The 13,063-nt window shown below is 44.8% G+C and overlaps 1 protein-coding gene across 3 annotated transcripts in view; it reads left to right on the forward strand.

Moving 5' to 3' along the window:
• PHF20 (PHD finger protein 20) overlaps positions 1-13,063 on the forward strand; it is a 185,859-nt gene that overhangs the window by 73,129 nt on the left and 99,667 nt on the right. For 2 of the 3 annotated variants that reach the window (XM_033186275.1, XM_033186276.1), the window contains exon 4: positions 1,810-1,894. In XM_033186275.1, the coding sequence (XP_033042166.1) occupies positions 1,810-1,894 (85 nt within the window). Of the gene's footprint in view, positions 1-1,809; positions 1,895-3,973; positions 4,295-13,063 lie in introns of those variants that run through there. The other variant, XM_033186277.1, reaches the window with a different exon arrangement.

A 13,063-nucleotide genomic window follows, 5' to 3' on the forward strand; every position in this document is an offset into this window, starting at 1 on the left:
TTTTAGTAGAGACGGGGTTTCAGCATGTTAGCCAGGATGGTCTCGATCTCCTGACCTCGTGATCCGCCCGTCTCGGCCTCCCAAAGTGCTGGGATTACAGGCTTGAGCCACCGCGCCCGGCCAGTTTTAAGGTTTTTAAACAGGCATTGAGACATCTATAATGGTCCTGCCACTTTTAGATCTGACTCAGCCCTGCCTTCTATTTTCTTTTTCTTATCTTTTTTTTTTTTGAGACAGTCTCACTCTATTGCCAAGGCTAGAGTGCAGTGGCATGATCTTGGCTCACTGCAACCTCTGTCTTCCAGGTTCAAGCGATTCTCGAGTCTTAGCCTTCTGAGTAGCTGGGACTACAGGTTCATCCAACCACACCTGGCTAATTTTTGTATTTTTAGTGGAGGTGGGATTTCATCATGTTGGCCAGACTCCTGACCTCAGGTGATCCACCTGCCCCAGCCTCCCAAAGTGCTGGGATTATAGGCACAAGCCACTGTGTCTGGCTTATTTTCTATTTTAACCCTATTAGGGAACTTGAACTCTTGCTGGCCTTTTTTTTCTTTTTCCCAATTAAGGATTATTCAGTATTGTTCCATTTTACTTTTCAGTGTTCATTCTACAATTTTTTTTTTTTTTTTTTTTTGAGACAGAGTCTCACTGTGTTACCCAGCCTGGAGTGCAATGGCATGATCTCAGCTCACTGCAACCTCTACCTCCTGGGTTCAAGTGATTCTCCTACCTCAGCCTTCTGAGAAGCTGGGATTACAGGCAGCTGCCACCACACCGGCTAATTTTTGTATTTTTGGTAGAGAAGGGATTTCACCATGTTGGCCAGGCTGTTCTCTACCTCCTGATCTCAGGTGATCCGCCCACCTCGACCTCCCAGAGTGCTGGGATTACAGGTGTGAGCCACTGTGCCTGGCCCATTGTGCAAAATTTATCAGTGCAAACTGTGTGCTGGGAAAAGTGTATAAAATATTAAAGGTGAATGGTTGCTTTCCTTGGCTAAAGTCCCTTTAGAAGTGTAGGTGGCATTACATGCTGCTTCCCTGAGTATGAAGTAGCCTCATAATCTTCTAACTCCTATACTGGATGTATATCCTAGTAGTCCTGGCCTCTTAGACTCATTTTCAGAATGTATGTTGATTAGGGTGGAATTATCATCAGTGCTGGGCCGTGCCTGCCCAGACCTCTTGGGCTTATTGAGGTCTTGTGTCCCAGCCCTTTTGTTTTGACTCTTGTCTTAGTCTTTTTTGTGTTGCTATAATAGAATATCTGAGACTAGGTAATTTATAAAGAAAAGAGGTTTGTTTAGTTCACAATTCTGCAGGCCGGGAAGTACAAGTGCATGTTACTGTCTTCTAGCATTGGCTTTCATGCTGTGTCATACATGGTGGAAGGTCAAAGAGAGAGACAAGTGTGAAGAGAGGGACCAAACAGGGGGAGGAGCCTTGCTTTATAACAACTTGCTTTCTTGGGAATGAATCCATTCCCAGGAGAGCGAGAAGTCACTCCTGTGAGACAGCATTAATCTGTTCATGAGGGATTTGCCACCATGACCCAAACACCTCTCATAGGCCCCATCTCCAACTCTGCTGCCCTGAAAACATTAACTTTCAGCAAGGACAAATGACACTGAAATTATAGCAACTCCTGGTGTTGAACAACAGAAATGTCTTCCTCCATCCCAATAGCTACTTTCCTTTCTCACTCTCTTATCAATCCCAGCCTCTTTTATGAGATCTGGTACAGTGTATGTCCTGTGAAATTAGGTTGGTAACAGGATTTTTTTTTTTTTTTTTTTATGTTTTTTAGGAATTTCAAATAAATGAGCAGGTCCTTGCTTGCTGGTCTGATTGTCGTTTTTACCCGGCCAAAGTCACTGCTGTTAACAAGGATGGTAAGGCATTTGAGTTGTAGTTGTTTTTACTCATGACTTAGGTGGTGGTGGGGGGGGGGGGATGTTTGTAATGTTAGAGCTTGATAGTATATTTTCAGTGTTTCTTTACTGCCTAGGTATCTGCTTTATTCAAGTTAATCACTATGTCAGGAGTTGGGAAGAAATTATAAGTGTAAAGAAAACTGGACAAAAAAGGTAGTTTGACTTTTTACCCCCTAATTTTCAGTCATTGTTTTCTAAAACAGTCACAGTTCATCTATCACTCTTCCTGGAAGTATGCAGGTACTTGCTGTCTAGGAGTTCCTAATATAATTGATGAGATAGCCCTGAATATTTGTGAATAGCCTAGAAATTAAATGAACACTAACAAACTTTTAAAAATGTGCTTTCTTGATGCAAGGTGATTGAGGTGGTCTGTAACATTGGAGTTGGCTAGTGGAAACTGGGATGCCGGAAGTTAGAGCACTGAGTTGGTTTTCTTTTGCCAGAGCTCTGAGTTGGTTTTCTTTTGAACGTGTGAAGAGACAGAATGGGAAACTTGACTAATAGAGGCTCATTTTGCTAGTAAAAGGGCAGGCAAAGAGTTTTGAGGATAATATATATGGTCAGAATCCTGGCACCTGGAGAATAGAGTCTAGGTCCCAGTGATACCATTGTAAGCACATTCCACCAGGGTATGTGTGGTCTCCATGATCTCTGAAGTGAATGTTTAGGGAAGTCAGGCCTCTTGATGCCACTGTAGGGTTGACTCTTAGGCCAGTCTGAATTTTCATTTGATGAAGTTATTCAGGTATTTATTGATATTCTGCTAACTGCTGGGCCTCAGGCTGACCAAGTTTTGTCTGAGAATTTTTTTTTCTTGTTCTTTTTTGAGACAGGGTCTTGCTCTGTTGCCCAGGCTGGAGTGCAGTGGTGCCAGCTCAGCTGACTGCAGCCTCCATCTCCTGGGTTCAAGCAGTTCTTGAAAAAGGATCTTCCTGCCTCAGCCTCCCGAGTAGCTGGGATTACCGATGTACACCATGGTCAGCTAAATTTTGTATCTTTAGTAGAGACGGGGTTTTGCTAGGTTGCCCAGGCTGGTCTCATGTGATCTACCCACCTCAGCCTCCAAAGTATTGGGATTATAGGTGTGAGCCACCATATCCAGCCGCAACTTTTTTTTTTTTTTTTTTTTTTTTTTTTTTGAGACGGAGTCTCGCTCTGTCGCCCAGGCTGGAGTGCAGTGGCGGATCTCAGCTCACTGCAAGCTCCGCCTCCGGGTTTACGCCATTCTCTCGCCTCAGCCTCCGGAGTAGCTGGGACTACAGGCGCCCGCCATCTCGCCCGGCTAATTTTTTGTATATTTTAGTAGAGACGGGGTTTCACCGTGTTAGCCAGGATGGTCTCGATCTCCTGACCTCGTGATCCGCCCGTCTCGGCCTCCCAAAGTGCTGGGATTACAGGCTTGAGCCACCGCGCCCGGCCTCAGCCGCAACTTTTTAGAGAAGTATTTTTCAGGCCAAACACCATGGCTCGTGCCTGTAATCCCAGCAGTTTGGGAGGCTGTGGTGGGAGGATCAGTTGAGGCCAGGAATTTGAGACCAGCCTGGGCAACACAGTGAGACCTCATCTCACTATGAAAAAATTAGATGAGGGTGGTGGCATGTTCCTGTAGTCCTAGCTACTTGCATGGCTGAGGTGGGAAGATCCTTTGAGCCCAGGAGTTTGAGGCTGCAGCAGGCTATGAGAGTGTCATTGTACTCCAGCCTGGGCAGCAGAATGAGACTGTCTCTTTAAAAAAAAAAAAAAAAAAGTATTTTCAGTTGTGCTTCCTCCATAAGCTAAAATTATAGGAGGGAGAGTCTCGAGGCTATGGTAGTTCCTAAAATGGTCATTTGCAATGCTAATATATTATTTCTGAGGCTCCATATTCTGTCCAGTGAAATTTAGTTAATTGAAGGACATGAAAATGAATGGAAATTTTTGCCAAAACCTGTTTTCCTGAGGTTCTTGGGTCTGAAGTCCTGTATTACGCTGACACACTGCCTGGTTTTTGGGACTAACTGGAAGAGGGAGGAGAGGATATGGGAGAGGGGCAATCCTGAAACAGGAAGTTAGTGGGACAGGCCGGGTGGTACTATTGGCCACCCAGATTGTGAAGGAAAGCTAGCCTTTGTAGGAGCTCAGATCTATGTCTGATTTGGAGATGAAGATAATTAATGCCTCTAAGAGGGGTGGGAAGATGTGTTGGTGGAGGCAATGAAGGCTTAGTAATCTACTGTTTAGATCTAATACCTACAGAGCCCAGAGCTTGGCATCATGGAGTAAAACAAAAGAAGACCTGCTTCAAGGTAGAATGAAGTAGGTGCTGAAATAGAGCTACCAGGAGAAGGCAGGGCAGGATGGTGCAGGTTAATCATGGTAGGCACCTGTCTCTATAAGGTTTTGTGTGTGTGTGGGATGGGTCAGAAACCCTTTGAAATAATTATTTCAAAAATGTTAGGTTTGGATTAGTGCTAATGATCAGTTTCTGCTTCATCACAATTCACTGTGGGATTACTTATGGGATTGGGAGCGACAATGCTAGTCTCTCTTTTCTCTCTTTCCCTGGTCTTTTCTGCTGTGCCACAGGTTCATCCGTAGCAGTGACCACCAGCTTAATGGCTCTGTGAGGAGCTGCTCTGCTGGCAAGGCAGCAAGTTTATTTCCTGTAAATGTCACTTATGTCTTGTTGGTGCTGCCAGGAGGAGGCAGGGGATATAGTGAAGTCACGCCTTGTAGATTTATGTTTAGAAGGCTTGGTGTGATTTTCTTGCCACTCTTAATCTCCTTGGATGTTTTGCTAAGGCTGATTGTTGATCTGGCTGGTGGGTGGGGACTAGCCAGAGTGGAAGTGGCAGCTGCTGGCACTGAGGAGTCTGGCATGATTGAATCAGAACTAAATAACAACTTTAGTTTCTTAAGGGAGTCTGTTAGCACTTGGAAAATAGGGCATTTAATGCCATATTATTTAGCTTTTTTCACTTGGAATGGTTCTTCAGCAGTGGAGATTAAGCATTATTTAGTGTGAAGGCAGTGGCAGTTGGTAGTCTTGTTAGACTCTCAGTCTATGTTGTTGTAAAAGACAGTAAAAGATGGGTTTCTACTTTCAGGGAATCTTTGTTTGGAAGCCATCTCTGGTGAGCTGACCTCACCTCTTTGCTGGGGCTGCTTAGCTTCCCCCTCCCTTTTTTTTTTTGTTTGTGACAGAATCTTGCTCTGTTGCCCAGGCTGGAGTGCAGTGGCGCAATCTCTGCTCACCGCAACCTCTGCCTCCTGGGTTCAGGCGATTCTTCTGCCTCAGCCTCCTGAGCATCTGGGACTACAGGCACACGCCACACCACACTTGGCTAATTTATGTGCATTTAAGGTTTCAAATGTACTTTATTTCTTCAGTAATGGCATATCTTAATGGGTACAAGTGCTTTAACTTGGCATCAATTATGAGCTGCTGTTTGAACAATTCATTATTACACCAGCTGGTGTGATTACTGTTCTCTCCATTTTGGGGGGTGACTCTGCCAACAGGGGACAGGCTCCATTCTATTCTGATTTGTGTTGTTACATATGTCCATAGAGCAATACAGAAAGTGGCTCCACTAGCTAATACAGTATTACCATATTTGTCATGAAAATCAGGTGTACGTTTCTGGTGGCTCTGCTATCATTGTTTGCTGAATGCTTCGAACTTGGAGACGACTTAGTTTGTTTTTGACCAAGGGAAACGTCCTGAAGGTGAAGATAGAACTGCAGCAATGAAGCTGCTGCTTTAAATTTTGCATTTTTAGTAGAGACGAAGTTTCACCATATTGGCCAGGCTGGTCTGGAACTCCTGACCTCAAATGATCCACCTGCTTCAGCCTCCCGAAGCTCCCCTTTTTTTCACAGGGGGAATAGCAGAGTCAATTGTCTGTCAGGGCTTTCTGCTCCCAGTAGTGTACAACTCTGCTCTGTAAGTGATTTTCTTTAAGGAAACTACTTTTTAGGTTAGCATTTATGACAAAATGGGGAATTGTTCCTTTCTGTTGATCTGTGGTTCTTTAATTTGAAAGAGCAGGTAAATCAGTTCCTTCTTCCTAAAAACTATGCATATTTTTGGGTCATGTCCCCTACCTACCCCACCAGTTCAGTCTCTGGGGCAGTGACTGAAGTCTGCATTTATAACAGGAGATGCTATGGAAATGATCTTGTTTCTAGAGTCTCTGGCTGAAGCAGCTCTTATTTTTTGTTTTCTTCATGCTGTAACTGATTCTACATTTGAAATGTGGGGAGGTTGATACTATGTGAACAGCTTTGTAGAAAGAGAAAAGGAAGATTTAGGCCCACACATGCAGGTGCTAACTTGGCTGTTTTCTTTTTCTGGGGGAAGAGGGATTGTGCTTCCTGCCCCCCGCCCCCCCCTTTTCCCCCGCCCCCCCCTTTTCCCCCGCCCCCCCCTTTTTTTTTTTTTTGCCTAGATAGCCTTTAAAGATGTCAATGTCTGGCCAGGCGCAGTGGCTCATGCCTGTAATCCCAGCACTTTGTGGGGCCAGGGCAGTGGATCACCTGAGGTCAGGAGTTGGAGACCAGCCTGGCCAACATGGTGAAACCTAATTTCTACTAAAAATACGAAAATTAGCCAGGCGTGGTGACACACGCCTGTAGTCCTAGCTACTCAGGAGGCTGAGACAGGAGAATCACTTGAACTTAGGAGGCGGAAGTTCCAGTGAGCCGAGATAGCGCTATACTGCACTCTAGCTTGGGCAACAGAGCGAGACTTGTCTCCAAACAAAAAAGAAAAAAAAAGGTTGTCAATGTGCTGTGCTTCCCTTTTAAGGTGACTTGGTGGTATTGATCCCTTGGTCTGTGACAGGCCCTGTGCTAGGTTATTTCCGTATCTTATCATATTTAGTCTTTACACAAACATAGAAAGGTTATTGCCATTAACCCCATTCTTTTTTTTTTTTTGAGGCGGAGTCTCGCTCTGTCGCCCGGGCTGGAGTGCAGTGGCCGGATCTCAGCTCACTGCAAGCTCCGCCTCCTGGGTTTATGCCATTCTCCTGCCTCAGCCTCCCGAGTAGCTGGGACTACAGGCGCCCGCCAACTCACCCGGCTAGTTTTTTGTATTTTTTAGTAGAGACGGGGTTTCACCGTGTTAGCCAGGATGGTCTTGATCTCCTGACCTCGTGATCCACCCGTCTCGGCCTCCCAAAGTGCTGGGATTACAGGCTTGAGCCACCGCACCCGGCCCAACCCCATTCTTATTTTGCAGATGAGGAACTAAGCTCACAGGGGGAAACTGCTTTAGGTTATAAAGCACTTGGATGGTAGAGCTGAGATCTGCATGGAGGTCTGTGGTTCTCCAGAGTCCCTAAACTGTGGTTCCCACGGTACCAGGCTGCCTCTTTGGAGCAGGGTTGGCCTAAGAGGGCAGGTGTTGTCAATTAGGTCCAAGTGTTCCCTGATAGAATGTGAGAGTGGATGTAGTGGTCTGCACTTTCTGGAGCCTAGTGTTGTCTTGAGAACCATGGTTAGGAGACAGGGTCTGGTCCCAGTTCCTGCTCAGTGATTATGGGTGTTCACTGCCTTTGCTCTGGACTCTTTTGAGCAGTTAGAAGTCAAAGAGGGAATGGAAATAGATGAGTGTTGTGTTGGCCACAGAACCTAAACCCAATATGTAAAATTGCTAAGAAGAAAATACTTAGAGGGAGGGGAAGGCGTGCCCGCAGACATATGCACATCCTCAGTCCTCAACAATCTGTGGAAGCCTAAGGACTTCAAGAAAATTTTTGTTGTTGTTGTTGTTTTCTGAGATGGAGTCTCGCTGTGTCACCCAGGCTGGAGTACAGTGGCTTGATCTCAGCTCACTGCAACCTCTGCCTCCTGGGTTCAAGTGATTCTCCTGCCCTAGCCTCCCGAGTAGCTGGGATTACAGGTGCATGCCACCACGCCTGGCTGATTTTTATATTTTTAGTAGAGCTGGGGTTTCATCATGTTGGTCAGGCTGGTCTTGAACTCCTGACCTCATGATCTGCCTACCTCAGCCTCCCAAAGTGTTGGGATTACAGGCATGAGCCACTGTACCCGACCTGACTAGTTTTTTTTTTTAAAGGGCCGATCTGGGCGTGGTGGCTGATGCCTGTAATCCTAGCACTTTGGGAGGTCGAGGCGGGTGGATCACCTGAGGTCAGGAGTTCAAGACCAGTCTGACCAACATGGTGAAAGCTATCTCTACTAAAAATACAAAAAATTAGCCAGGCGAGGTGGTGTGCACCTGTAATCCCAGCTACTCGGGAGGCTGAGGCAGGAGAATCACTTGAACCCAGGAGGTGGAGATTGCAGTGAGCCGAAATCATGCCACTGCCAACTGGACTCCAGCCTGGGTGACAGAGTGAGACTCATCTCCAAAAAAAAAAAAAGACTAGTCAAAAGCAGTCGTGAGGAGGAGGGAAAGAGTAGAATAAGAAGTTTGATCTGTAACTGACTGTGAACAATCAATTGAGATAACTCACTACTTTCAGACCAGCCTGAGAAAACATGTTTGAAAACCCTGTTTTCCTTCCGTGGCATTCTGGAATAATCTGACTTCCGAAGAGTGAATGAGATAGAAAAGAAGCCCTGGACGCTGGGCATGATGGCTCACATCTGTAATTCCAGTGCTTTTGGAAGTCGAGGTGGCAGGATTGTTTGAGGCCAGGAGTTTGAGACCAGCCTGGGTAACATAGACCCCCATGCCCTGCTATCTCTACTAAAAATTAAAAAATAAAAAATTGGCTGGACATGTTGGTGCATGCCTATAGTCCCAGCCACTTGTGAGGCAGAGACAGTAGGATTGCTTGAGCCCAGGAGTTTGAGGCTGCAGTGAGCTAGGATCATACCACTACACTTCAGATGGGTGACGAAGACCCTGTCTTTTTTTTTTTTTTTTTGAGACAGTCTTGCTCTGTCGCCCAGGCTGGAGTACAGTGGCACAATCTTGGCTCACTACAACCTTTGCCTCCCAGGTTCAAGTGATTCTCCTGCCTCAGCCTCTCGAGTAGCTGGGATTACAGGCACCCACCATCATGCCCGGCTAATTTTTATATTTTTGTAGAGATGGATTTCACCACATTGGCCAGGCTGGTCTTGAACTCCTGACCTCAGGTGATCCACCGGCCTTGGCCTCCCAAAGTGCTGGGATTACAGGCGTGAGCCACCACGCCCGGCCAATGAAGACCCTGTTTCTAAGAAAAAAAGTGGCCCTGGAATATTAGTTGTGGTAGATTTCACGAGCAACAGAAATCTGTCCAATCCAAAATCACCCTTGTATTATCCCTATGTCTTTGGTCCTAGAGAACATGAGCTTGTTATGCATCTCTAGTTTTGTTCTTAGAACCCTCTACTATTACTGACTGCTATAGGATTGTCTGCAATGCTGAGTCCTTAACCCTCAGAGGGGCAAGGCCAGGAAGCTTTGTTTCATCTTAAAGTCTAAGGACAAAAGCTTCTCAAGGGAATCTGAGGCAGGTAGCCCTTCTGTCAAGTTAGAGCAGATAGAACAGCATACACTTACTTTGAGTTCCTTCATTTACATGTTTGTTAGGTAGTGTTTGTGGTCACAGGAGAACAACTAGTCACCTATGGGAGGATTCCATGGGAAGACAATCTTTTAGTAATATACCTGAAACCATTAAAGCAAAATTTTGCCCTCTTTGTTGTTCATTATTGTCTCTGAATTATTGAAGCCCAAGTTGGGCTGTGTTTAGCATGATTAAAGGGGAAAGTTTCAAGGTGATCCTTGGTAATCCTTTGGAAGTTAAAAGGATCAAAGACCGAGATATAGCTAAGGATAGTCGTCCCTAGCACCTTTGGCCGTAGTTTGGGTCATTTCAGAGTGGCTGGTGCTACTCTGGGTCTGTGGTTTGGAATTAGGTTGAGGAGCCTGAGCAACAGGCAGTGTGGGGTGCTGGGAAAAAATTGGTCAGAGGTCAGTAGACAGGCTTGGATTCCAATGATAGCTGTCTCAGACTTAATCGTGGAACTCAGGTTCCTTTTATGTAAGTCCTCCTTCTGGAATCTGCCATCAGGAGTAAGCTTCAAAATTAACTCCAAATAGCTGAAAATGTTGGACTGTTAGGTAACGTTACTTAATATTGACTTTCGGATGTTGGAAATGCCTGTAAAAACGACAATTTTCATTTTGATGTAACTGATGCTGAACTAACTTTGTTAATAAAATAGTTGAAAATATAGTCTTGGGTGACTTGTCGGCACACATAATATTTAAGATTTCAAGATAACCGGAGTCTTAAAACTCCCATCCCCCCATCTCTGTCCCCGGACTTGCGAGAGTTGCACCATGGTTGAGAAGGGTCTGTTTAGAATTCCATAGCATTGTTTATCATAACTCCTTTGCTTGCCAACACCCTCACAATATAGGCAGGGAAAAACAGGAACCCAGACCTTTGTTGTAAGTACTTGTAAGTCATTGCTGAGCTGCCTGTGTAGATAATTGTTTATGCTCTTATCCTTTTATGCTCTAATCCTTTTATCATAGCCTGTTCATCTAATTGGTGGTGTCATGTAATTGCTGATGTTTTAACCCAACCAGGCATAACTATATATCCTTTTATCTTGTTTGCTAGCCAGTTTCTTTTTTTATATGTTTTTAATTTTTTTAATTTTTAATTTTTGTGGGTACATAAGTAGGTGTATGTATTTATGAGTTACATGAGATATCTTGATACAGGTATGCAATGTGTAATAATCACATCAGGGTAAGTGGGAGTATATATCACTCCAAGCATTTATCCTTTGTTATGAACAATCCAATTATGTAGTTATTTTATTTTTATTTTTTATTTTTTTTAGACAGAGTTTCCCTCTGTCACCCAGGCTGGAGTGCAGTGGTATGATCTTGGCTCACTGCAACCTCCACTTCCTGGGTTCAGGCGATTCTCTTGCCTCAGCCTCCTGAGTAGCTGGGATAACAGGTGCCCACTACCGTACCTGCCTGATGTTTTTTGCATTTTTTCAGTAGAGACAGGGTTTCACCATATTGGACAGAGTGGTCTTGAACTCCTGACCTCAAGTGATCCACCTGCCTCGGCTTCCCAAAATGCTGGGATTACAGGTGTGAGCCACCACGCCTGGCCAAGTTATTTTAAAATGTACAATTATTTTTTACTATAGTCACCTTGTTGTGCTAGCAACCTAGGTCTTATTCATTCTTTCTAACATTTTTGTACCCCTTAACCATCGACATTTTCCCCCACCCCTACCTACTACCTTTCCTAGCCTCTGGTAACCATCCTTCTACTGTCTATTTCCATGAGTTCAATTGTTTTAATTTTTAGCTCCTACAAATAAGTGAGAACATCGAATTTTGTCTATGTCTTGCTAGTTTCTTTATGTATTGGTGACACCTGTGACAAATAATCACCTTTATTTTGTAATTACCAGGAATAAAGGTCAGTAGGTAATTACTAATTGTCTATGGCAGTGGTTCTCAGACTTTGGTGTACATCAGAATCACCTGGAGGACTTGTTAAAAACGCGTATTCCTGTCCCCCGTTCCCAGTTGCTGATTCAGTGTATCTGAGATGGGACTGGTAACTTGCATTTCTAATGAGTTCCCAGGAGTTACTCATGCTTCTGCTGTGGGACCACACTTTGAGAAGCACTGGTCTACTCTGAGGCAGGTACTGTGTGTGGAAGAAAGTGGTCTAAGATGTGGTCTCTGGCCTTGAAAAGCCTGCTTTTGAGTTGCGATCTGTACTTATATGAAGGTAGACCTAAGTTTGAAGCTCTGTAGGCTGGTGCCAAATGAGCCTAAGAAGTTCAGATCAGGAGGTAATCATTAGTAGCTGAAAAGCCAGGAAGCTGTTACAGAACTGTTGTGGGTATTTGAGCCGGGCACTTAAAGATCACGGAATGGCACATTCCCAGAAGGAAAACAGTTTAATACAGATATGGAGATAGAAGTGTCACTGGCAGTTTCAGTGGGTAGCTTGTCACTTTGAGTTGGTGGGTATTGGATGGTGGTAATGAGAAATAAGGTTTGGAAAATTATTGGGCTCAGATTGTGTTGGACATTGAATACTTTTGGACTTCATTTGGTACCCGTGATTAGCCATTGACTAGGCCCTGTTGAGGACTGGCGGTGGAGGGATGTGGGAAGAGAATGTACCAGAAGGAGAAAACCAGGCCTTAACTTTGTTGTTGCATTCTTTGGCTCCCAGACCTCAGGGCTTTTTGCAGGGGTTGGGGGAATTGGTTCTAAACAGAGAAAAACCTGTTTACTAGTGGAAACCATTATGTGATTACCAATGGTTTACTGAATCTTGACAAGATTAACTGTGATTATTATTTTAAATCCCTGGGGCAAAAATGGGTGGGGCATGAATTGGTTCTAAGATGCAAAATTTGAAAGTGTTGTTTGGGTGTGACTAATGAGAACTTCTGTAGTTGGACACCTTATTTGGGAAGATAAGATTATTTGGGTTTCTAGCTTAAGGTTTTTAGCAGGGAGGGATCTTTATTGAATAATTTTTTTTCTATTGGGAAAAAACTAACAGTGTAACAAAAAAAAACTAACAATGTAGCAGCAAGCATTTTGTGTTTTGGCCAAGTCTCTATTTTTTTTTTTTTGAGACGGAGTCTCGCTCTGTCACCCAGGCTGGAGTGCAGTGGCCGGATCTCAGCTCACTGCAAGCTCCGCCTCCCGGGTTCACGCCATTCTCCTGCTTCAGCCTCCCGAGTAGCTGGGACTACAGGCGCCCGCCACCTCGCCCGGCTAGTTTTTGTATTTTTAGTAGAGACGGGGTTTCACTGTGTTAGCCAGGATGGTCTCGATCTCCTGACCTCATGATCCGCCCGTCTCAGCCTCCCAAAGTGCTGGGATTACAGGCTTGAGCCACCGTGCCCGGCCCCAAGTCTCTATTTTAAAACATTGTATCATGAAGATAATTCAAATGGATTTTGAGATGTGGAAATAGAACACATCTCTAGAAACACAATACCTTTAGCAGAATGATGTGGCTTTTTTTGTTGTTGTTGGAGACGGAGTCTTGCTCTGTTGTCCAGGCTGGAGTGCAATGGCAGGATCTCGGCTCACCACAACCTCTGCCTCCCCGGTTCAAGTGAATCTCCTGCCTTAGCCTCCCAAGTAGCTGGGATTACAGGCGCCTGCCA

This window comes from Trachypithecus francoisi, unplaced genomic scaffold, assembly GCF_009764315.1.
Source record: "Trachypithecus francoisi isolate TF-2019V2 unplaced genomic scaffold, Tfra_2.0 Lachesis_group21, whole genome shotgun sequence".
NCBI classification, from domain to species: Eukaryota; Metazoa; Chordata; class Mammalia; order Primates; family Cercopithecidae; genus Trachypithecus; species Trachypithecus francoisi.